The sequence below is a fragment of the Armigeres subalbatus genome, chromosome 2 (assembly GCF_024139115.2).
Source record: "Armigeres subalbatus isolate Guangzhou_Male chromosome 2, GZ_Asu_2, whole genome shotgun sequence".
Taxonomy (NCBI): Eukaryota; Metazoa; Arthropoda; class Insecta; order Diptera; family Culicidae; genus Armigeres; species Armigeres subalbatus.
The window spans coordinates 222,097,529-222,122,378 of record NC_085140.1 but is presented as its reverse complement, the minus strand read 5'-3'; the positions used below and the strand labels follow the sequence as shown (position 1 = coordinate 222,122,378).

Genomic DNA, 24,850 nt, shown 5'->3' with positions numbered 1-24,850 from the left:
AGCATTACATTCATATTTCATAATTTCTAATGGGAAGATCCATTAATTACGTAACGCAAAAATTGGCCATTTTCAACCATCCCCCCCCCCCCCATTGTCACACTTTATGTATAAAGCATCTGACATTTTTGTATGGGTTGTCACACTTTGGACCCTCTAAGCGTTTCGTAATTTATGGATGCTCCCTCTCCAAAACTAAATCTTGAAACCCAAGAATAGTCCACCTAGTAATAACTATGGCTTTCTCGTAAAAACCAACAAAAGAAATGAACTCAAAATAGCACTTTGTTTTGTAAGTAACTTCGGAACGCAATGGGCTAGGAGAACCGAATGAACGCCGTCATCAGAGAATAAGTAGAATCACTAGAATTGACCACGCCAATGTATAGCCCATGGAATTCAAAATAATTTTAAAAATTACAAGCTGACTTTTTTTTAGAATGGTTTATTACAAGAGATTACAAATTCAATGAACATTAAAATTATTATATTATCATTAATAATCAAATAAATAGGGTAGAATGGGGCAAAACGGGTCACCTAAGCAGAACCATCAATGCGTCAAAATAGAAAATTTTAATTTAGCTTTTCAACGTGGATCTATAAAAAAAGCTCATACACAGAAAAAAAATCCATGGTAACGGTTACTATTTTGTAGACTACGCCACAGAGAACAGACGTTCATCTTCATTCGCGTGCTTGTGTAAAAGTTTGTACTGGTCATTTTGAAGTATGTCGTTATGCCCCCGTTGCGCGGTGCTAGTGTGCCGATAAATATGGTTAAAATTTGCCGTGTTTTACTTTTTAGCGCTAGTGTTCATTCCGAATTGCTCCTAGGCTCGCTCCTAGGTGGCAGCACTACATTGTTTATGAAGTGTATGCCAACGCCATCACTTAGTGAAATTGAGTTTTTATGTCGGGCAGCCTGCGTTGGCGGCGCTGAGGTGCGATTTAAATCTTTACACACGTTTTTAACGAAATTTTGTTCGAGCACCCATGTCTGTTCTCTGTGACTACGCCATGTTTTTAAAACAATCACAAAAATCTGGGGCAAGATGGGTCAAATAGCGGGCAAGATGGATCACCTTTAAATTCTGCAATTAATATTGTTTTTATTCACATAATTAAATTACACGCAGATTAATTGCCAATGATTTTATTGAATAAAAAAGGATTTTAAAGCTTATCCAATTAAGAAATGGCACTACATTTAAAAATGAAAACAAGCCGTTCGTGTATTGCTTCCTTAAAGACAAAAACCCAGATTAATCCACCTAACGGTGATGGCGCCTTTCTCGCACAAAAAGGTAATAAATGTAGCCTTTACGCTTACACCTCGATGATGTACAAGAAAGGCAAAACAGTTACACCGTCTAATGTTATGATAGAAAATTTACACTACTAGACGACAGATGGCACTGCCAAAAGTTTCTCGAATTTCCTATGTTCGAATTTTCACTTTCGGACAATTTCATAGTACTATGAAACTGAACGAAGAGCATACTTACGCCTAAATGCTTGCAACACGAGCATCTTTATAGTGCGATGAAACTCTTAATGGGAAGCCACGGATAAAATATTCATAGATGCAAGGCATTTTTCATAACACATTATTGTTCTAAATGACTATGTCTCATCACTATTTTAATATTATCTATTTTTTGCAATTTGCAATTATTATGAAATTCAATAGTGATCAACAGCGTTTTAGTCTCTGTCGGATGCAACTTGTTGCAAGAAAATCGGTTAAGAGTTTCTATGTGAAAATTTGGCTAATGTTTTTTATGGCATTTTGTGCACACACACACGCACACACATACACACACACACACGCACACACGGACAGACAGACATTTGTTCAGCTCATCGAGCTGAGTCGAATGGTATATAACACTATGGGTCTCCGGGACTTCTATCAAAAGTTCGAATTTGGAGTGAAATGATAGCCTTTCGGTACAACTTAGTTGTACGAGAAAGGCAAAAATATACATTTTGAATTAACAAATTAACATCATTATGCTCAAAAGTAACCTTAAAATGATTAAATCAGCAATGGAAAAAATGTTTTGAATACGAACTATGTTCTTCAGTATGTGCTGACCCATCTTGCCCCATTTGCAAGTTCATGTTAGAATGTCTAATTTTCGATTTATTTATTTATTTCAACGCAGTTAGTACAACATCGCTTACATTACTTATGATAATTTCACTATATTACGAGTGAAAATAAAGTTGAACCAAATTATTCCTCCTACAAAGTCATAATCTTCACATTAAAATGTATACGATGCTCGAAAACGGCCCTGACCCATCTTGCCTCGCCTAACCCTATATGTACAATGTAGATGGAGCTATGGATCCTCTGTCATGGCCACAGGGGATCGAATTCCGCGAGTTCATTGACGATAATACCCGCACTCAGACTTTTTGGAAACCAGCCCAGAACGTGGATACTGGCCCTGTTATCAGCATTTAGAAGCTACCTCCGTTCGTGAAGTCTCTCCAGCTGTCGTATCTATTCTTCCTCATTCCTCTACCACTTGTTCTCCGCTCACCGTCTACTACCAAAACGTCCGTGGATTGAGGACAAAAACAAGCACTCTACTCAATTCACTGCTGTCCTGTGATTTTGATGTCATCGTATTCACAGAAACATGGCTCTATTCCGACATCTCGAACTCCGAACTGTCAAGCAACTACACCATCTACCGATGCGATAGAAACACTCGCACCAGTGTATTTCAGCGTGGAGGAGGTGTCCTAATCGCAGTGAGAGCCCAGCTGAATTCGAAAGCCGTATTTCTTGAAGGCAGCGATGATCTTGAGCAAGTTATTGTGAAAGTTATGCTACCACATGAGTCCATCTGTCTGTGTTGCATCTATATTAGACCGCGCAGTCCCGCCGATATTTACGCTACGCACGGTGAAGCGTGCGTCTCCTCGAGTTGGCTGACCCTCGTGATACCATGATAGTCATGGGCGATTACAACCTTCCTAATTTGGCCTGGGAATTCGATGATGAAGTACGTGGGTTTCTGCCTCTCAACGCCTCGTCGGAACAAGAACTTGCAGTAGTTGAGTCTTTACTACCCACAGGATTGCAGCAAATCAATGATTTGGTTAATGCGAATGGTAGGCTTCTCGATTTAGTTTTCGTCAGTGATTCTGATCGAATTGAACTGTTTGAATCACCTGCTGCCATTTTGAAAGTCGATCCTTACCACAAGCCATTTGTTTTGACGCTCGAATGCTCCTCTGAAGACTTGCAACTCCCGCAGTCGAATTCAGCTGCACGGAATGAATATAACTTCGCTCGATGTGACTTTGATGTAATCAACGCTAGATTAACTGCATTGGACTGGACGTGTTTATCAAACCTCGAAACGGTGGATGATGCTGTGACTGTTTTTATGACAATGTTTACCAAGTTATTCGTGACAATGTCCCGCTGAAAACCCGAAGAATGTCTACAAAATGCCAACACCCATGGTGGAACCCGCAGCTGCGCAGACTATGGAACCGTCTACGCAAGGCCCGTAAACGTTATTTTCGTTCCAGGACAACTGAGAATAAGTATGCTGTTCAACTTGCGGAAGCTGAGTATAACAGCGTGCATGAAGTTCGTTTCCGTGAGTATATTGAACAAATGCAACGGAACCTCAAAAAGAACCCTTCATCGTTCTGGTCTTTTGTGAATACTCGCAAAAGGTCAGCTGGTATTCCGAATAACGTCTTCTATGGTAATCATAATTCTTCCGCCGACAACACTTCTGCAAATCTGTTTGCTGAGTTCTTTCACAGTGTGTTTGAGTCAGACTACCATTCACCGCCACAACAGTATTTAGATGAGTTACAAAGCTTTAACATCCATCTACCGCAGCTAAACCTCAGTATTGACACGGTTTTTAACGCTCTTAATGCAGTTGACGTTTCGAAGGGACCTGGTCCAGATCAGATTCCACCGTCGTTCATAAAAAACTGTGCAGCCTCGCTGGCTGTCCCAGCCCTGACAATTTTCAACAGATCACTCGCGGATGGCGTGTTCCCTGATGCCTGGAAGCACACATCAATTACACCGATCTTCAAATCCGGCAACATACATAACGTGGAAAATTATCGACCCATTTCGATCCTGAACTGTTTGGCCAAAGTACTAGAAAGACTGTTGCATGACAAGCTTTATCCAGCCGATCCAGACGATCTCTAATTTGATGAGCTTCACCAATAGTGTTATTGGATGCATCGAGAAGCGGCAACAAGTAGATGCTGTGTATATTGACTTTTCGAAAGCATTTGATAAAGTTCCGCATGATCTTGCTATTTTGAAACTGAACCGTCTTGGTCTACCGTCGTGGATCGTCAACTGGATTCATTCGTACTTGACTTCAAGAAAAGCCTTCGTCAAGGTTCGTGACGCCAGTTCCGATGAATTCGAGATTCCGTCTGGCGTTCCACAAGGGAGTCACCTAGGACCTTTAATTTTTGCGCTATTTATCAACGACGTTTGCGATCAGCTACACTCGTGCAAGCTGCTTTTTGCGGATGACCTGAAAATTTACCGAGTCGTGAAGTCAGCTTTAGATTGCTGTGCACTTCAAGCCGACATTGTGCGCTTATCATCGTGGTGTCAGATAAACGGAATGCAAGCCAACGCCACCAAATGCAGAATCATTACTTTTCCCGTGTTCACTCACCAATCAGATTTGACTATTCGATGGACCAGTTACCGCTTATGAGAGTTAACTCCATGAAGGATCTTGGACTAACCTTGGACAGTAAGCTTCGGTTCAACGAGCACATCTCAAAGATAATCTCTATGCTTGGCTTCCTGCGCCGCAACTCTGCACAATTCGATGATGCTTATGCTCTGAAAACATTATACTGCTCATTGGTCCGAAGCATTCTTGAGTACGGAGTTCAAATATGGGCTCCTTACCATGCGATTCATGCATCACGCATAGAAAGCATCCAGAAACGTTTCGTCAGATTCGCATTACGACACCTGCCATGGACTAATCCCGATAACCTGCCACCGTATGAGCACAGATGTACGCTCATTGGCTTGCAAACACTCTCCAAACGCCGAACGTATTTACAACGACTTTACATTTTGACATGATCCGTGATAACATTGACTGCAGTAGCGTGCTCCGGGAAATCAATTTCCACGCACCTAGCCGCCGATTACGCAATCCCCAATTGCTTTGGACCCCGGCGCACCGCACTGCTTACGGTTACAATAAACCACTTGACAGATGTTGTAGATTGTTTAACGATGTATGTGATATGTTTGATTATAATGTTAGTAAGCTTGTCTTCAAAATAGGATTAAGATACTGTAGTCTGTGTGGTTTTGAACCAAAGATGAAATAAATAAATAAATAAACTAGATAATCAAAAGAATAAACTAATGCTCCAAATAATTTTGAAATATTTAAAATTATTTGAATAATTGCATCCCATTGGGTAGCCGCATCCTTAGTAGGTGCTAATAGTGGAAGTAGCGGGGTTTTAATTAGATTTCATAATTATACACTTTACGATGGTTTCAACTGATGCCTCGTGCTTTAAATATTAGGTTAAATGCAACTTACCCTAAGATTTCGCTTGAAAAACTACTGAAAGTAATGATTTTCCTTAATAAAAATGACTCCTTTGCACCTATAGTGGTGCAACTGTACCAATAGTGGCGAGTCTTACACTAAGGCAAAACAACTTAGGATTTCCATAAGTCACAACTTATGAATAAGTATTTTTTTCGATTTCATTACAGACTTATGCTGTATATTGAAATGGCTTGTGAATTCCATAACCGTGATTTATGATTGGCATATAAATTAATATTGATACAAAAAAGTTCACTTTTCGTTGGCGATGTTAGAGAAGTAAGCATTTTATTAAATTATTTTCATTTTCAAACAACATCAATCTCATTTTTGTTAGCAGATTTATTAGTTTAGGGTAACGGTATCAATAGTGGAGGTATTAGTAGATCTACAAAAGAAAAGATTTTATTTTAAATAAATAATTATGGGAAATGTACAGCTTCAATATCTTAACCAATAGATAAACTAATAAATTCGCTTACAAAAACTATTGTATCGAGAAGGACATCATTACTGCTAGGTGGATTATTTAGGGTTTTCTTTATGTATTTGTTATATAAATTAATCCTATGAGTTTTATTGTTTTTGATAAGAGCATTTATAAATATGCTATCAAAGCAAAAGAACATAACGTTCAAATGATATTTTATAAATTCTATAGCTTAGATAGTAGCACACGAGATGAGGCATATGTTATAGGCCTTCATCCGGCTACCCAGTACCTGATGAGAATGCTTGCGATTAATGAAATTGAAAGTTCTTCGTACACGAATCCCATAGTTGTAAAAACACACGAAGAAGCGCCAGCTGAGCCTCCCAGTAATTTGAAAATAAAGCCTGGAAGAAGGGGTGAGCTAGTTGTGACATGGCATGTTCCTAACAGAAATTCGTGGAACGGCGAACTATTAGGCTATACAATAAGCTGTGTCGAGGAAAAGCAAAATATTAACTATATAGAAAACACCAATGGAACAAATTTAACATTTACTGCAAATGGTTGGGCAACAACGAAAATGTCAATAGCAGATTTGAAGAAGTTCACAAGATACGCTGTTAAGATACGGACTTTCAATAGTATGTCGTCTGGACCTTGGAGTCCAATAACTTATGGCACTACACTAGAAGACATCCCCGAAGCACCTCCTCAGAACGTCACATGCAAAAGTCTATCATCCCAGAGTATCAAAATATTCTGGCAAGAGCCTCCTCTTCAATATCACAACGGAGTACTACGAGGTTATAAAGTATTGTTCCGGCCACTAACTAGCAACAGTATGTTACAATGATTCGCAATTGTCAACACAAAATTTATAAACGACATAATTTTAGATGAGTTTATACTTCCATACGATATCAAGCGGACATCCAATTTGGAAACTTATCTACAAGCTCTTTTTAAAGCAACAAACTATTCAATACAAGTGCTAAGTTTTACTTTATCAGGAGATGGAATGGCTAGCACTCCAATTTATTGCGCAACGGAAGAAGACGGTAAGATTTATTATCATGTTTTCGGCGTCTTTGTCCAAAGAGGCTTATTTTCAAAAAATCAGTATCTCTAAAACACCCACTACACGAAAGTATAGGTTTTCCTCTTTCACATAGGTGCATTTTTAAAATGTTCTATCGGGGGTCATTTTTCCATACATTTTTGGGGGGGTTAAATCATTTGAGATTTCTATGGAATGAAAAAAATAAAAATTGCTCTAGATCCCCCGATATGTAGAACATTTTAGTATACCCACTATATGAAAGAGGAGAGCATATACTTTCACGTGGTGGGTGTTTCAGAGATACTGATTTTTGAAAAATAATATTTCCCCATAGAGACACCGTGATATTATAGAACATAATCTCTATCAATTTGTATGTTTTCAGTACCCGACCCACCTGCTGGTGTTAAGGCCCTTACATTGACAGCAGATTCTATTTTGGTATCTTGGATGAAACCGTATCATACTAACGGAATCATTTCTCACTATACAATTTTCTATAAAGAGAATGGAAAAATTGGTCCTGCTAAAAGTAAGTAGTCCCAGTGTTTAGGACATAAACCCCCCCCCCCCCCCAGAGAAAAAATTTTTAGAAGAAATTTTTTTTCGATAGAGAAATGTTTGGGACCCCCCCCCACAAATTTTCTGGCTACGCCACTAAGTAGTCCAATTAGTATACAGTAGCTTAGGAATTATTATACCGTAACTTAGGAACAAATATTTTAGTATTTGAAAAAAATATAGATGATAATAGGCCGAGTAAGCAATAATTTAGTTTATGTACTGTGGATCTATATCGATTAAATAATGTCTATTGCTTTCCTATCTTTTAGGTTACTTTGTGCGTATTGATGAAAAAAGTCCATTACTACAAGAGGTGCGAGGATTGATAGAGAATCGAAAGTACGACTTTTGGGTAACGGCATCGACATCAAAAGGAGAAGGTGAAGCAACTAACGTTATTTCACAAACCACAAGTACTCGAGCCCCGGCAAAAATAGCGTCGTTTTCACAAACAATCAAAGCTGCAGTGAGATCCACTATTTCTTTAGAGTGCAATGCCGTTGGAAATCCCACACCAAGAACACGTTGGATCACAAATGATCAACCAGTAACGTTTAGCCCGTATTATGCTATTTCCCAAGGGTTTTTGAAGATACATAGCGTTGAGCCTAATCTGTCTGGAAATTATACGTGCTCGGCAAAAAATCTGTTTGGTGAGGACGAGATATCATATACGCTAATAGTATTGCAAACGCCGAACATAACGCTACTTTCCAAACAATATGCTTCTCATGATAGCATTAGTATAATATGGGAAACCGGAAATGACAGTGGGGCACCAATACAAGGCTATAATCTGTTCTATCGACCAGCGTCTGGTAATTGGATTAGCATACCAATCTCATCCGATCAAAACACACATGTAGTCAATAACCTGAAATGTGGGTTTCAGTATATTTTTAAAATTAATGCCCATAATAAAGTTGGAGTCGGACCTTCAACAGATGAACTTATAGTTTGGACCAAAGGCAAAGGTAAGTCTCCTACAACGATCAAATCTCTAAATATCTGAGTCTATTTTACTATCGCCATCATTCAAACCGTTGGAATGCATCATGAAATGTTGCATTCGGTTTCAAACCTGAAAGGTGCTTGCACAAATTATGCCAAAATGAGCCATTTACTAGTATGTGTCGCATCTTCAATCGCTGTTCCAACGCATTTGATTTGCATTCTTCCGAAACGGCTTACTACACTCCTCTCAACTTCCAATAGTACCACACATTAGAATAGGCCATTAGGATATTTTTTCTTTTAATCTTTCGTTTATTTGGAAGGCTCATTTGCCGTGAAGCGTTACGAAGCCGAAATCAAGTTTAACAAGGAGACGAGCCAGTCTCCCTAATAACGACAGAAAAAAAAGTTTAACAATACATTTCTCGATTCTTATATATAGTGTTAGTTTTGAGGAACCGAAAGACTCGCGGTTTAGTCGATGTTAGGGAATACAATAATACAGTAGGAAAGGAAAGGATTTTAGTGTGCTTAAGTGATTACGATGCTGATGTTCACAAAGTTGACATTCCTCGCATCTATAACGGGACAAACAAACTTTTTTTGGGAGACAATGACGAGAGGAAGACATACGGAAGGAATTAACGACAGACATTGAAATGTACAACAAGAGGGACACATTCGTAATGGGATACGACAGACAAGGGAATGGGCAGACAATGATTACAGTATTACATCAGCAACTTTCAAAAATTGGTGGACCAGGGACATGTACTCGAGATCAAGGCCCGACAACACTTCCCTAAAAGGCTTTGGGTTTTGTTGTTTTCCTCGGACCCGGAGATGTTCAGTTAGCTCAGATCTGGGGCCACGATGCTCCTCGCACGCCCACACGACATGATCGATGTCCTGATAATCCTCGCCGCAAACACAGAGATTTTTCTTCCGAGGGCCCCACTCTGAAAAGATGTGCATTTAAAGTGTAGTGATTGGACATTAGACGATACATGGTTCGAATAAAGTCTCGTCCCATATTCAATTTTTTGAACCATGGACGCTTCGACACCTGCGGGCGAATGAATTATTGGCAGTGGCTGAATTTCAACCCGCCGCTGTCACATCCAGGCGCTATACTGCCGTTATACGCATAACTGTCCCATGTATATAGGGAATCCCAGCAAACATGGGACAAGTATGCGTATAACGGCAGTATAGTATATGCGCAAAATAGCCAGCATGAGTTAACCACCAGAAATTTGTATGGCGAAAGACATCTAACGCGGGTTTTCTCAAAACTAGGAACTTTTCATGAAAAACTATTTGGTATCGGTTATGTAGGAAGGTGTCCGCTACTACGCCTACCAAATATTTTTTCGATGAAGGTGCTCAATTTTGAGAAATCGAGCCTTAGATGCCTTTCGCCATACTTGTTTCAGAGAGTTAACTCCTAGTGTGCCGCTGTAAGCACGCTTAAAGCAGGCGATTCATTGAATACAGCCATCTACCCAACTCCCCATTTGTACATTTCTGTTGCCAGCTGTACAAGGTTTTCTGACGAATCAATGTGAAAAAATCATCGAAGGTGATTTTCCGATCGTAAATATCACCTTCAATAGCGCCCACCTTAGCCAAAGAATCCGCTTTCTGATTTCCCGAGAACGAGCAATGAGAAGGGACCCAAGCCACGGTGATTGTGTAAGACCGTTGTAATAAAGCACTCAAAGCTTTCCGTATCTTTTTCAAAAGATACGCTGAATGCTTAACCGGTTTCATTGATCGAACAGCCTCCAAGGAACTTAGACTGTCGGTGAAGATGAAAAAGTGGTCAGGAGGTAGGGATGCGATTTGCTCGAGTGAATAGTTTATAGCTGCTAGCTCAGCAGTATACACGAAACAAGGCTCTTTGAGCTTAAAGTAGGCGCTATGAAAACGTTGAAAACACCGAAACCTGTGGAGTCACCCATTTTTGACCCGTCTGTGAAAAAGCTTCTCTCCTCGCTGGCGTGCTCGTATTTGCTTGCAAATAGTGGAGGTACGACCTCCGCACGAAGGAAGTCTGGTATTCCATGAACCTCCTGCTTCATGGACAGATCAAAAGTAAAAGAGGAACTGTAAGAGTCTAAGAAGTTTGCACGATGGGTCTGCCAGTCTGCCGCACTTTTTTTCAAATGAAAATCATCATTCATAAGGCGCATGAAATGAATCGCCTGCTTTGAGCGGGCTTACAGCGGCACACTAGGAGTTAACTTTTGGTAATCAGTATGACGAAAGGCATCTAATGTTTAATATCTCGAAAATAACTACCTTAATCGAAAAAATATTTGGTAGGCGTAGTAGCGGACACCTTCCTGCATAACTGGTACCAAATAGTTTTTCGTGAAAAGTTCCTACTGTTTAGAAAACCCGCGTTAGATGTCTTTCGCCATACAAACTTCGGGTGGTTATCTCATGCTGGCTATTTTCACATATACGTTAGCGCCTGGATGGCCTTCTGGGGAACCTTCTTACAAACGAGCATGGAGTGATCCAAAGGTGGCGGCAGCACTACGAAGAGCACCTGAATGGCGATATGGCAGACAACGGTGGCGGTATGGTAATGAATCTAGGAACACGCACGCTGGATAGGCGACTTCTGGCTCCGAATATCCAGGAAATCTAGAAGGAGATCGGCCGGCTGAAAAACATCAAAGCCCCTGGAGTCACCAACTACCAGAAAAGCTGTTTAAACACGGTGGTGAGGCACTGACTAAAGCGCTGCACTGGGTGATTACCAAGGTTTGGGAGGATGAGGTTCTGCCGCATGAGTGGATGGAAGGTGTTGTGTATCCCATATACAAAAAGGGCGATAAGCTGGATTGTAGCAATTACCGCGCAATCACATTGCTGAACGCCGCCTACAAGGTACTTTCCCAAATTTTATGCCGCCGACTAACACCAATGAATTATTGGCAGTGGCTGATTTTCTACCCGCCGATGTCACATCCAGGCGCTATAGTATACGCGCAAAATAGCCAGCAAGAGTTAACCACCAGAAATTTGTATGGCGAAAGGCATCTAACGCGGGTTTTCTCAAAATTAGAAACTTTTCATGAAAAACTATTTGGTACCGGTTATGTAGGAAGGTGTCCGCTACTACGCCTACCAAATATTTTTTTGATGAAGGTGCTTAATGAATTATTGGCAGTGGCTGATTTTCTACCCGCCGCTGTCACATCCAGGCGCTATAGTATATGCGCAAAATAGCCAGCAAGAGTTAACCGCCAGAAATTTGTATGGCGAAAGTCATCTAACGCGGGTTTTCTCAAAATAAGAAACTTTTCATGAAAAACTATTTGGTGCCGATTATGTAGGAAGGTGTCCGCTACCATGCCTACCAAATATTTTTTTGCTGAAAGTGCTTAATTTTGAGAAATCGAACGTTAGATGCCTTTCGCCATACTGATTTCAGAAAGTTAACTCCTAGTGTGCCGCTGTAAGCACGCTCAAAGCCGGCGATTCATTTTGAGAAATCGAACCTTAGATGCCTTTCGCCATACTGATTTCAGAAAGTTAACTCCTAATGTGCCGCTGTAAGCACGCTCAAAGCAGGCGATTCATTGCAAAAGAGTTCTTGGGGCAGTACCAGGCGGGATTTATGGGTGAACGCTCTACCACAGATCAGGTGTTCGCCGTACGTCAGGTATTGCAGAAATGCCGCGAATACAGCGTGCCCACACATCATCTATTTATCGACTTCAAAGCCGCATATGATACAATCGATCGGGACCAGCTATGGCAGCTAATGCACGAAAACGGATTTCCGGATAAACTGATACGGTTCATCAAGGCGACGATGGATCGGGTGGTGTGCGTAGTTCGAGTTTCAGGGGCATTCTCGAGTCCCTTCGAAACGCGCAGATGGTTATGGCAAGGTGATGGTCTTTCGTGTCTGCTATTCAACATCGCTTTGGAGAAAGTAATACCAAGGGCAGGGATTGACACGAGTGGCACGATTTTCACGAAGTCCGTCCAGTTATTTGGTTACGCCGACGACATTGATATCATGGCACGTGACTTTGAGAGGATGGAGGAAGCCTACATCAGACTGAAAAGCGAAGCTAAACGGATTGGACTAGTCATCAACACGTCGAAGACGAAGTACATGATAGGAAGAGGCTCAAGAGAGGTCAATGTAAGCCACCCACCACGAGTTTCTATCGGTGGTGACGAAATCGAGGTGGTTGAAGAATTTGTGTATTTGAGCTCCCTGATGACTGCCGATAACGATACCAGTAAAGACATTCGGAGACGCATCATGGCAGGAAATCGTACGTACTTTGGACTCCGCATAACGCTCCGATCGAAAAAAAATTCGCCGGCGTACCAAACTGACAATCTACAAAACGCTTATTAGACCTGTAGTTCTCTACGGACACGAGACCCGGACGATGCTCGTGGAGGACCAACGCGCACTGGGAGTTTTCGAAAGGAAAGTGCTGCGCACCATCTATGGTGGGGTGCAGATGGCGGACGATACGTGGAGGAGGCGAATGAACCACGAGTTGCATCAGCTGTTGGGAGAATCATCCATCGTTCACACCGCGAAAATCGGAAGACTGCGGTGGGCCTGGCACGTAGCCAGAATGTCGGACAGTAATCCGGTGAAAATGGTTCTTGACAACGATCCGACGGGAACAACAAGGCGAGGTGCACAGCGGGCAAGGTGGATCGATCAGGTGGAGGACGACTTGCGGACCCTCCGAAGACTGCGTGGTTGGCGAAGTGTAACCATGGACTGAGCTGAATGGAGAAGGCCACTCCGGCCTTAGTTTGGTAATAAAAAAAAGCCTTCCTCCATAGCTGGTACCAAATATTTTTCTTGAAAAAGTTCCTAGGTATTTTCGACCACCAGTTCGACATACACTGAGTGCAAATTCCTCTTGGTGGTCCAAAATAAGAGCCCCCGTAAGGGTGGTCCAAAATACATCCTTTACACTACTATCGAAAAAAATGGCGTTAGATGTCTTTCGTCATACAAATTTCTGGCGGTTAACTCATGCTGGCTATTTTAGCATATACCTTAGTATTAATTGCATATTATTCGGCAACTCGGCCGTACGAAAACCATTTTTTTTTGTTAAATATCTTGGCTGTGCATATGCAATTAATGCAATTAATTGTAATCAAGTGTCGGTCTTTCACCGTCATTAGTCGTCTGAGTACACGCGACCGCTTACGTAAGGCAATCAAACTCATCAAATGCTTTAGCCAAGCAAGCCTTTGGCACAGCAGAGTGCGATTGATTCGCATTCTATACCATCCCGCCCAACCAGTTGTTGGGGGGCATGGAGTGCGATCCTCTCGTTTAATAAACAATGTGCACTCGCTTGACTGTGGATATACAACAGTAAAGCACATGTGGAGATTGGACAAATCAAGCATCCGAAAGATATTCAATTTGCAAAAAAGAGAGCTAACCGCGGTGGACGTTGGTACTCGGATTCTGATGGCTTTTCCGCAAACGTGACCTTTAAGTGGTCTTGTTGTGTAGGGGTTATCACGCCTATCTAGAGAGTAGGAGGTTGATGGTTCGAGTCCCTCCAAGACACGTGGATTCTTTTTCGCAAATTTCATATCAATGAATTATTGGCAGTGGCTGATTTTCTACCCGCCGCTACCACATCCAGGCGCTATAGTATATGTGCAAAATAGCCAGCATGAGTTAACCGCCAGAAATTTTTATGGCGAAAGAAATCTAATGCGAGTTTTCTCAAAATTATGAAAAAATATTTGGTACCGGTTATGTAGGAAGGCGTCCGCTACTACGCCTACCAAATATGTTTTCGATGAAGGTGCTTAATGAATCGCCTGCTTCGAGCGTGCTTACAGCGGCACACGAGGAGTTAACTTTCTGAAATCAGTATGGCGAAAGGCATCTAAGGTTCGATTTCTCAAAATTAAGCACCTTCATCGAAAAAATATTTGGTAGGCGTAGTAGCGGACACCATCCTTCATAACCGGTACCAAATAGTTCTTCATGAAAATTTCCTAATGAATCGACTGCTTTGAGCGTGTTTACAGCGGCACACTAGGAGTTAACTTTCTGAAATCAGTATGGCGAAAGGCACGCTCAAAGCAGGCGATTCATTTTGAGAAATCGAACCTTAGATGCCTTTCGCCATACTGATTTCAGAAAGCTAACTCCTAGTGTGCCGCTGTAAGCACGCTCAAAGCAGGCGATTCATTATTAGCAGTGGCTGATTTTCTACTCGCCGCTTCCTCATCCAGGCGCTATCGTATATGCGCAAATAGCCAGCATGAGTTAACCGCTAGAAATTTGTATGGCGAAAAACAACTAACGCGGGTTTTTTTTTCAAAATGAATCGCCTGCTTTGAGCGTGCTTACAGTGGCACACTTGGAGTTAACTTTCTGAATTCAGTATGGCGAAATGCATCTAAGGTTCGATTTCTCAAAATGAATGAATTAATGGCAGTGGCTGATTTTCTACCCGCCGCAGCCACATCCAGGCGATATAGTATATGCACAAAAAAGCCAGCATGGGTTAACCGCCAGAAATTTGTATGACGAAAGACATCTAACGCTGGTTTTCTCAAAATGAATCAAATACAGTGGCTGGTTTCATACCCGCCGCTGCCAGCACCAAGCGCTAACGTATATGTGAAAATAGCCAGCATGAGTTAACCATCCGAAGTTTGTATGGCGAAAGGCATCTAACACGGGTTTTCTCAACAGTTGGAACTTTCAACGAAAAACTATTTGGTACCAGTTATGTAGGAAAGTGTCCAGTACCATGCCTACCAAATATTTTTTTGATTAAGGTGCTCATTTTCGAGATATTAAACATTAGATGCTTTTCGCCATACTGATTTCCAAAAGTTAACTCCTAGTGTGCCGCTGTAAGCACGCTCAAAGCAGGCGATTCATTAGGAACTTTTCATGAAAAACTATTTGGTACCGGTTATGAGGGATGGTGTCCGCTACTACGCCTACCAAATATTTTATCGATGAAGCTGCTTAATGAATTATTGGCTGTGGCTGATTTTCTACCCGCCGCTGTCACATCCAGGCGCTATAGTATATGCGCAAAATAGCCAGCAAGAGTTAACCGCCAGAAGTTTCCGCTACTACGGACACCATTCTTCATAACCGGTACCAAATAGTTTTTCATGAAAAGTTCCTCATTTTGAGAAAACCCGCGTTAGATGTCTTTCGCCATACAAATTTCTGGGCGTTAACTCTTGCTGGCTATATGCGCATATACGATAGCGCCTGGATGTGGAAGCGGCGGGTAGAAAATCAGCCACTGCCAATAATTCATTCATTAGGAACTTTTTATGAAAAACTATTTGGTACCGGTTATCTAGGAAGGTGTCCGCTACTACGCCTACCAAACATTATTTCGATGAAGGGGCTTAATTTTAAGAAATCGAACCATAGATGCCTTTCGCCATACTGATTGCAGAAAGTTAACTCCTAGTGTGTCGCTGTAATGAATTATTGGCAGTGGCTGATTTTCTACCCGCCGCTGCCACATCCAGGCGCTATAGTATATGCGTAAAATAGCCAGCATGAGTTAACCGCCAGAAATTTGTATGGCGAAAGACATCTAATGCGGGTTTTCTCAAAATGAATCGCCTGCTTTGAGCGTGCTTACAGCGGCACACTAGAAATTAAACTTCTGAAATCAGTATGGCGAAAGGCATCTAAGGTTCGATTTCTCAAAATTAAACACCTTCATCAAAAAAAATATTTGATAGGCATAGTAGCGGTACCAACCAACCAACATAACCGGTACCAAATCGTTTTTCTCGAAAAGATCCTAATTTTGAGAAAACCCACATTAGATGTCTTTCGCCATACAAATTTCTGGCGGTTAACCCATGCTGCCTATTTGCGCATATACGATAGCGCCTGGATGTGGAAGCGGCGGTAGAAAATCAGCCACTGCCAATAATGAATTATTGGCAGTGGCTGATTTTCTGCCCGCCGCTGTCACATCCAGGCGCTATAGTATATGCGCAAAATAGCCAGCATGAGTTAACCACCAGAAATTTGTATGGCGAAAGACATCTAACGCGGGTTTTCTCAAAATTAGAAACTTTTCATGAAAAAATATTTGGTACCGGTTATGTAGGAAGGTGTCAGCTACTACGCCTACCAAATATTTTTTCGACGAAGGTGCTTAATTTTGAGAAATCGCACCTTAGATGCCTTTCGCCATACTGATTTCAGAAAGTTAACTCCTAGTGTGCCGCTGTAAGCACGCTCAAAGCAGGCGATTCATTCATTAGGTACTTTTTTCGTGAGAAAATATTTAGTACCGGTTATGTAGGAAAGTGTCCGCTACTACGCCTACCAAATATTTTATCGATGAAAGTGCTTAATGAATCGACTGCTTTGAGCGTGCTTACAGCGGCACACAAGGAGTTAACTTTCTGCAATCAGTATGGCGAAAGGCATCTAAGGTACGATTTCTCAAAATTAAGCATCGAAAAAATATTTGGTAGGCGCAGTAGCGGACACCTTTCTATATAACCGGTACCAAATAGTTTTTCATGAAAAGTTCCTAATTTTTAGAAAACCCGCATTAGATCGCCATACAAATTTCTGGCGGATAACTCCTGCTGGCTATTTTACGCATATACTATAGCGCCTGGATGTGGTAGCGGCGAGTAGAAAATCAGCCACTGCCAATAATTCATTTTGAGAAATCGAACCTTAGATGCCTTTCGCCATACTGATTTCAGAAAGTTAACTCCTAGTGTGCCGCTGTAAGCACGCTCAAAGTGGGCGATTCATTACGCTCCAAGCAGGTGATTCATTAATCATAGATTTTAATATTTATAATTAATGGTTATAATCATACAAAAAATACAATTTAATCATTATTCACTAATCGTTAATCATAGAGTTTTACAATGAATGAATCGCCCACTTTTAACGTGCTTACAGCGGCTCACTAGGAGTTAACTTCCTGAAATCAGTATGGCGAAAGGCATCTAAGGTTGAATTTCTCAAAATTAAGCACTTTAATCGAAAAAGTATTTGGTAAGCGTAGTAGCGGACACCTTCCTGCATAACTGGTACCAAATATTTTTCACGATAAATATTTTTCGAGAAAACTCGCGTTAGATGTCTTTCGCCACACAAATTTCTGGCGGTTAACTCATGCTGGCTATTTTTGCATATACTATAGCGCCTGGATGTGGCAACGGCGGGTAGAAAATAATTAATTAATTATTGTCAGTGGCTGCTTTTCTACCCACCGCTTCCACATCCAGGCGCTATAGTATATGCGCAAAATAGCCAGCATGAGTTAACCTCCAGAAATTTGTATGGCGAAAGACATCTAACGCGGGTTTTCTCAACATTAGAAACTTTTCATGAAAAACTATTTTGTACCGGTTATGTAGGAAGGTGTCTGCTACTACGCCTACCAAATATTTTTTCGATGAAGGTGCTTATTTTTGAGAAATCGAGCCTTAGGTATCTCTCGCCATACTGATTTCAGAAAGCTAACTCCTAGTGTGCCGCTGTAAGCACGCTCAAAGCAGGCGATTCATTTAGCATAACCAAACAGTAATGTGGACCAACAACAAGCATAGCGAAAATGTTTTTAATGAATCGCCTGCTTTGAGCGTGCTTGCAGCGGCACTCCTAGTGTGCTTTCTGAAATCAGTATGGCGAAAGGCATCTAAGGTTTAATTTCTCAAAATGAATTATTGGCAGTGGCTGATTTTCTACCCGCCGCTGTCACATCCAGGCGCTATAGTATATGCGCAAAATAGCCAGCGAAAGTTAACCGGCAGAAATTTGTATGGTGAAAGTCATCTAACGCGGGTTTTCTCAAAATAAGAAACTTTTCATGAAAAACTATTTGGTACCGGTTATGTAGGAAGGTGTCCGCTACTACGCCTACCAAATATTTTTTTGATGAAAGTGCTTAATTTTGAGAAATCGAACCTTAGATGCCTTTCGCAATACTGATTTCAGAAAGTTAACTCCTAGTGTGCCGCTGTAAGTATGCTCAAAGCAGTCGATTCATTAAGCACCTTCATCGAAAACATATTTGGTAGGCGTAGTAGCGGACATCTTCCTACATAACCAATACCAAATAGTTTTTCATCAAAAGTTCTTAATGAATCGCCTGCTTTGAGCGTGCTGACAGCGGCACACTAGGAGTTAACTTTCGGAAATCAGTATGACGAAAGGTATCTAAGGTTAGATTTCTCAAAACTAAGCAACTTCATCAAAAAAATATTTGGTAGGCGTAGTAGCGAACACCTCCCTACATAACCGGTACCAGAGTCTATTATATAGAGTTGCGCAAAGAGGATCTTCTTACTCTTATTCTGAATGATGCTCTTGTTATTATGTTGAAAACTTTCATTTTTGTTCAACCCTTCAAGTGACTTCACGGGAGTGATCACTTCTAAACCTTTTTAATTCGATAACCAAAGTCACCTACAGCGTGCAAACACGTGAGTTTCTTGTTGCAACTTTATTGGGGGGTGTATTGAAGTTTTTTGAAGCTGTTTCTAGAACAAATCTAATACATTTCAATTCATGAGTTTTAATTCGCCATAATAATCATCAGGCGATAACAATACTTCCGCCTTACCAACAAGCATTTGTTTACTTTGCTCGATAGGTAGACGGTTTGACAGTTCAATAGGTAGATTTGGCTTCACTCTTTGCGTAACTCTATATATAAAAGACTCTGACCGGTACCAAATAGTTTTTCATAAAATGTTCCTAATGAATCGCCTGCTTGAGCGTGCTTACAGCGGCACACTAGGAGTTAACTTTTAGAAATCAGTATGGCGAAAAGCACCTAAGGTTTAATATCTCGAAAATAAGCAAGTTAATAGAAAAAATATTCGGTAGGCGTAGTAGCGAACACCTTCACACATAACTGGTACCAAATAGAAAAAGTTCCTGCTGTTGAGAAAACCTGCGTTAGATGTCTTTCGCCATACAAATTTCTGGCGGTTAACTCTTGCTGGCTATTTGCGCATATACGATAGCGCCTGGATGGGAAGCGGCGAGTAAAAAAGCAGCCACTGCCAATAATTAATGAATGAATCGACTGCTTTGATCGTGCTTACAGCGGCACACTAGGAGTTAACTTTCTGAAATCAGTATGGCGAAAGGCATCTAAGGTTCGATTTCTCAAAATTAAGCACTTTAATCGAAAAAATATCTGGTAGGCGTAGTAGCGGACACCATCCTTCATCACCGGTACCAAATAGTTTTTCATGAAAAGTTCCTAATTTTGAGAAAACCTTCGTTAGATGTCTTTCGCCTTACAAATTGCTGGTGGTTAACTCTTGCTGGTAATTTGCGCATATACGATAACGCTTTGATGTGGATGCGGCGGGTAATCAGCCACTTCCAATTATTCATTATTGGCAGTGGCTGATTTTCTACCCACGTTTCCAGGCGCTATCGTATATGCGCAAATAGCCAGCATGAGTTAACCGCCAGAAATTTGTATGGCGAAAGACATCTAACGCGGGTTTTCTCAACAGTAGGAACTTTTCACGAAAAACTATTTGGTACCAATTATGTAAGAAGTCCGCTACTAAGCCTACCAAATATTTTTTCGATTAAGGTGCTTAGTTATGAGAAATCGAACCTTAGATGCCTTTCGCCATACTGATTTCAGAAAGTTAACTCCTAGTGTGCCGCTGTAAGCACGCTCAAAGCAGGCGATTCATTATTGGCAGTAGCTGATTTTCTACCCGCCGCTGTCACATCCAGGCGCTATAGTATATGCGCAAAATAGCCAGCATGAGTTAACCGCCAGAAATTTGTATGGCGAAAGACATCTAATGTGGGTTTTCTCAAAACTAGGAACTTTTCATGAAAAACTATTTGGTACCGGTTATGGAGGATGGTGTCCGTTACTACGCCTACTAAATATTTTTTTGATTAAGGTGCTTAATTTTGAGAAATCGAACCTTAGATGTCTTTCGCCATACTGATTTCAGAAAGTTAACTCCTAGTGTGCCGCTGTAAGCACGCTCAAAGCAGGCGATTCATTGAACAATTTGTACACATAATACTTTTAATTTAGGAACACGACGCGCACTTCTTATTCCTTTTAAAGACTCGGACAGAAAGACGGATATTATTTAGGCCAAGCTCTAAATAATTAAAATAGTGAGTACGGACCCGAAAATAACCGAAAGGTGGTTAACGGCCCTCTGTGGGTTACCCTCCTTTGTGATTAACATTGCTCTTGCATTCAAGTTAGCAGTTAGCTAATTCAAACCGCTACAAATAAACATAAATTGATGGGCGAGTGGCTAACTGACAGCATAAGCGTGTGAGTCCCATTTAGGAAGACAGGGTCGAACTCTTGCATGACAAAAGACTCACATAGGACATAAGCACGGAGAGGGATTTTTGCTTGTAAAGGAGCTACAAGCTTCATCATGGGACCAACGGTTACAACTATTTGGTACCAGTTATATAAGAAGGTGTCCGCTACCTCGCCTACCAAATATTTTTTCGATTAAGGTGCTTATTTTCGAGATATTAAACATTAGATGCCTTTCGCCATACTGATTTGCAAAAGTTAACTCTAAGTGGGCCGCTGTAAGCTCAACGCAGGCTCTTTTGAAGATGTTTTGCGGTGGCATCAGCTGGTATAGTATTATTTATATATATATATACGTTTTTTCGGGGGCTCATATATCCCGATTATATGCGTTTGCATTTGACTAAATTTGAATGCACGTAACTCACATAAATATTACTTCTAACTATCATTTTCAGCACCACAAATACCGGAAGAAGGAGATCTTATATCTACAAATTCAACCTGTCTTAATTTGAAGCTTAGTGCTTGGTACAACGGGGGCTGCCCAATCTCCCATTTTTCGATCGAATATAGGCGTCTACACACACCCTTTTGGACTACAGTATCTTCGGATATTTCTGGAGTAGAACGAGGGAACGAGAATATTTCCTTTTGTGATTTCGCGCCTGGCACATGGTACGAGCTCAAGATTACATCCAATAATGATGCAGGAGAAACAACTGCCCAGTACAATTTTGCAACCACTACCTTGACTGGCGTAAGGATACCACCGCCTGAGTATCCGACAGTCGAAATTGCAAGTGAAGAAAACGCATCTCATGGAAATGATGACGTCCAATGGATCCAAACGTGTGTTGCTATTATTACCTTGGGTTCTGTGGCAGTCGCTGGGTAAGTATTTTCGTAGAAACAAATTTGTATTAACATGATAAAATGTGATACAGCTACTGATTTCCCCAGTAGAATAAGCTAGTTTTTTTAGTTGAAGAAGACTATTTTTGGATACATAAGCGTTTTACCCGTTTTCAATGTTTTCTGGGTTATATAGACAACCTCGGCGGCCTAATAGCTACTGCTTCTGACTTATAAGCCGCAGACCGTGGGTTCAAGCACAGACTTGTCCCTTCCTTACTTTGTATTTTAATTCTCTCTGTGTTTCACGTTTTACAAACACGATTCCTACAGCTTTACAGGGCTTTGTGGCTTTTCTATCACTCTAATAGCCTATTCAGATTACTCCATTTATAGTATAATAATTGGCGTTGCAGGGTAAATAAAAGATATTTTAGTTACAAGATAAAGATTGTCGAAACATGTTTGGTACCGAACTGTCAAATGGTATGTATTTTTCCTTCATTGATATTTAGCACCCTATCCTCGCCATGTTCCGGACGGCGACTACAGCGACAATCTTTATCTTGTAACTAAAATATCTTTTGGGTAAATATACTTCATAATGTCGTTAACATACTATGTGATACTATTCCCATTGGCGTAAATAAGGAGGGGACAGGAGGGCTGTTTGTTCACAAAGGAAAGCGTTACAATGAATCTCCTACTTTGAGCGCGCTCACAGCGGCACACTAGGAGTTAACTTATTATGCATCTCGAGATAAAATAGAATACTGCGGCTTCCTGCTGGTTGCTTCTCAGGTAATCGCAACGGTCACTAAACACAACAGAGTCAATGAAAATCTCACCCACCGTATGCACTTGCCATGATGAACACTCTCCATGTACTCAGTGACTCCGGTTGCCTCTCACTAATACAATCGAACACTGCTGTCATTTCGCGAAAAGCACGTGGTTTTGTTTTGAGCGGGAAAATTCTGCCTATCTTTCAACACGGCGGCTATCTTGACGTTTACCTTCGCAGTCGAGCCTGCGAGTGTAAGACCGCCGCAGCACTCTAGAAAAAGATAAGCGCGACAATACAAAAATCAGTATGGCGAAAGGCTTCTAAGGTTTAATATTATGAAAATATTGCGATTTTTTCACCATTTAGACTTTAATGAAATGAATTTCGTCGTTCTAAGATTTCGATTTCTATTTCGCTGATGGCCACCGTGCGCATTTCACTTGAAGATCATGACAGTTGCCGCCAGCCCCTCATGTTTACATATTTTTTCATTGTTCTCAGCTCTCCAGCAATATCAAACACGAGCGACCAAAGCGCCAACTTAAACACCAACCATAAAAAAATCCAGTTTTCCGCGAGCGGTAGCCGCCAAGCCGCCAGCTTGCCTGCGGGTTAAGCCCCAAACGCAATATAACGGAACGGCGACGGAAACGGCAAATTTGACAGAAAATATATGGGCTAACTGTCAAATTTTACGTTTCCGTCGCCGTTCCGTTGTATTGCGTTTGGGGCTTTAAGCCCCAAACGCAATTCAGCGGGACGGATATGGAAAATTTGACAGAAAATATATGGACTAACTGTTAATGTTGCCGGTTCCGTCGTCCTTCCACTGTATTGCGTAGGGGCCTTTAGTCTCTGATGATGACGTTTTGTGGAGGTCAACTGCACCCACCGTTCCGAGCATTCGGACCAATTTTTTTATTCCTTTCTCTATTTGATAGGCACTCTGCGTGTCTAATCGCTACTGTGCCGAGATCTATTGTGGTATTTTGCTGTACAGAATCCACACATAATCTATTTTTAGATTTTCCATTACTCATTTATTGTTGTCGTTGCCAGTCCATATCATCGATTCGTGAGTCCATTATGTCCATTTGTCTATGCCGTGCAAGCAAAGATCATTACATTATTCGGTTGCCATTCATCCGGGTAACGTTGAAGGAATGCCTCCGAGAAGAACAAGTTGTCAGTCGTCATCAGACAGCCGTGACAGTAAGGCGCGTACGCCAAACGCCACCGTATGGGCTGCGGATCCGGCGATAGATGAGGGTTTTGGTGGAGGGACTGGGAATCAGACCCATGACCATCCGCTTGTAAGGCGAACGTGTAGCCAACTACGCTACGGGACATCCCTTTTCTGACTAGAGTTTCCATCCCGGGACATCCCGGGACAAAAAATCCCGGGATTTAGGAAAATTCGGGATTTCCCGATTCCCGGGATATTATTTTTGAAATCCCGAAAATCCCGGGATTCCCGGGACAAAAAATACTGATTCATTTCCGGGTCTCAAACAGTGTAATTTTTTTTCTTACAAAAGTTATTTGTTTTGAACGCGAAACCCAACTTAGGTGATAAGCTCATATCATATTTTATACCTCCCATCAGACATGATTTTTTTCCAAGTTCGTTTATTTGGTAGGCTCAGGCATGTATACGGAGCCAAGGTTCTTTGTGATGCACAATCGATATCATCTTATTATTAAATTAGTAAGAGAGGAACAGACATGAAAATAAAAGGAGATAGTTAATAGATCACCTTCACAAAAAATAGTAGATTCCCCTATACCACTCAATGGAGGGCTACTGACTGATACTTTTTCCAGCAGCTACAGCTAGGGACGTTCCGATACTTCCGATATATCGGAATATCGATATTTTTGTTTCGATATCCGATATTTTTGTATCGATATTTTGCTTTCAATATATCGGTCATATCGATATTTTTGCTTTCGATATCGATATATTGAATCAGTAAGTAACAAAGTAATACAAAAATATAAATTTGAGTGTATTTTGTGAAAGAAAATACTTCTGAAAGGATCTGAAATGCTGTATTTTTAATGGCTAAGATGATTTTTATCGTTAGCGCGGATGGTGTGAATTGTGCGCTTCCATCACAAATAGTTTTTTGGATTTCGACACTTTGCATTGACGCAACAACATCTGTCACGCCGCGCCGCTGGTCCTTGAATCCTTACGCAAATTCAATTAGGGGGAATGACGGCTTTGGCAGGTTTTGTTCTATTATTGTCAGGGGGTTTTTA

General features: G+C 41.1%; 1 protein-coding gene across 1 annotated transcript in view; it reads left to right on the top strand.

The window, feature by feature from the left end:
- Window positions 1-24,850, top strand: part of LOC134211720 (cell adhesion molecule Dscam2-like) — a 164,322-nt gene that overhangs the window by 115,774 nt on the left and 23,698 nt on the right. The window contains 5 exon segments of the mRNA XM_062688883.1: window positions 6,268-6,878; window positions 6,936-7,097; window positions 7,485-7,631; window positions 7,933-8,637; window positions 21,402-21,837. Coding sequence (XP_062544867.1) covers window positions 6,268-6,878; window positions 6,936-7,097; window positions 7,485-7,631; window positions 7,933-8,637; window positions 21,402-21,837 — 2,061 coding nt within the window.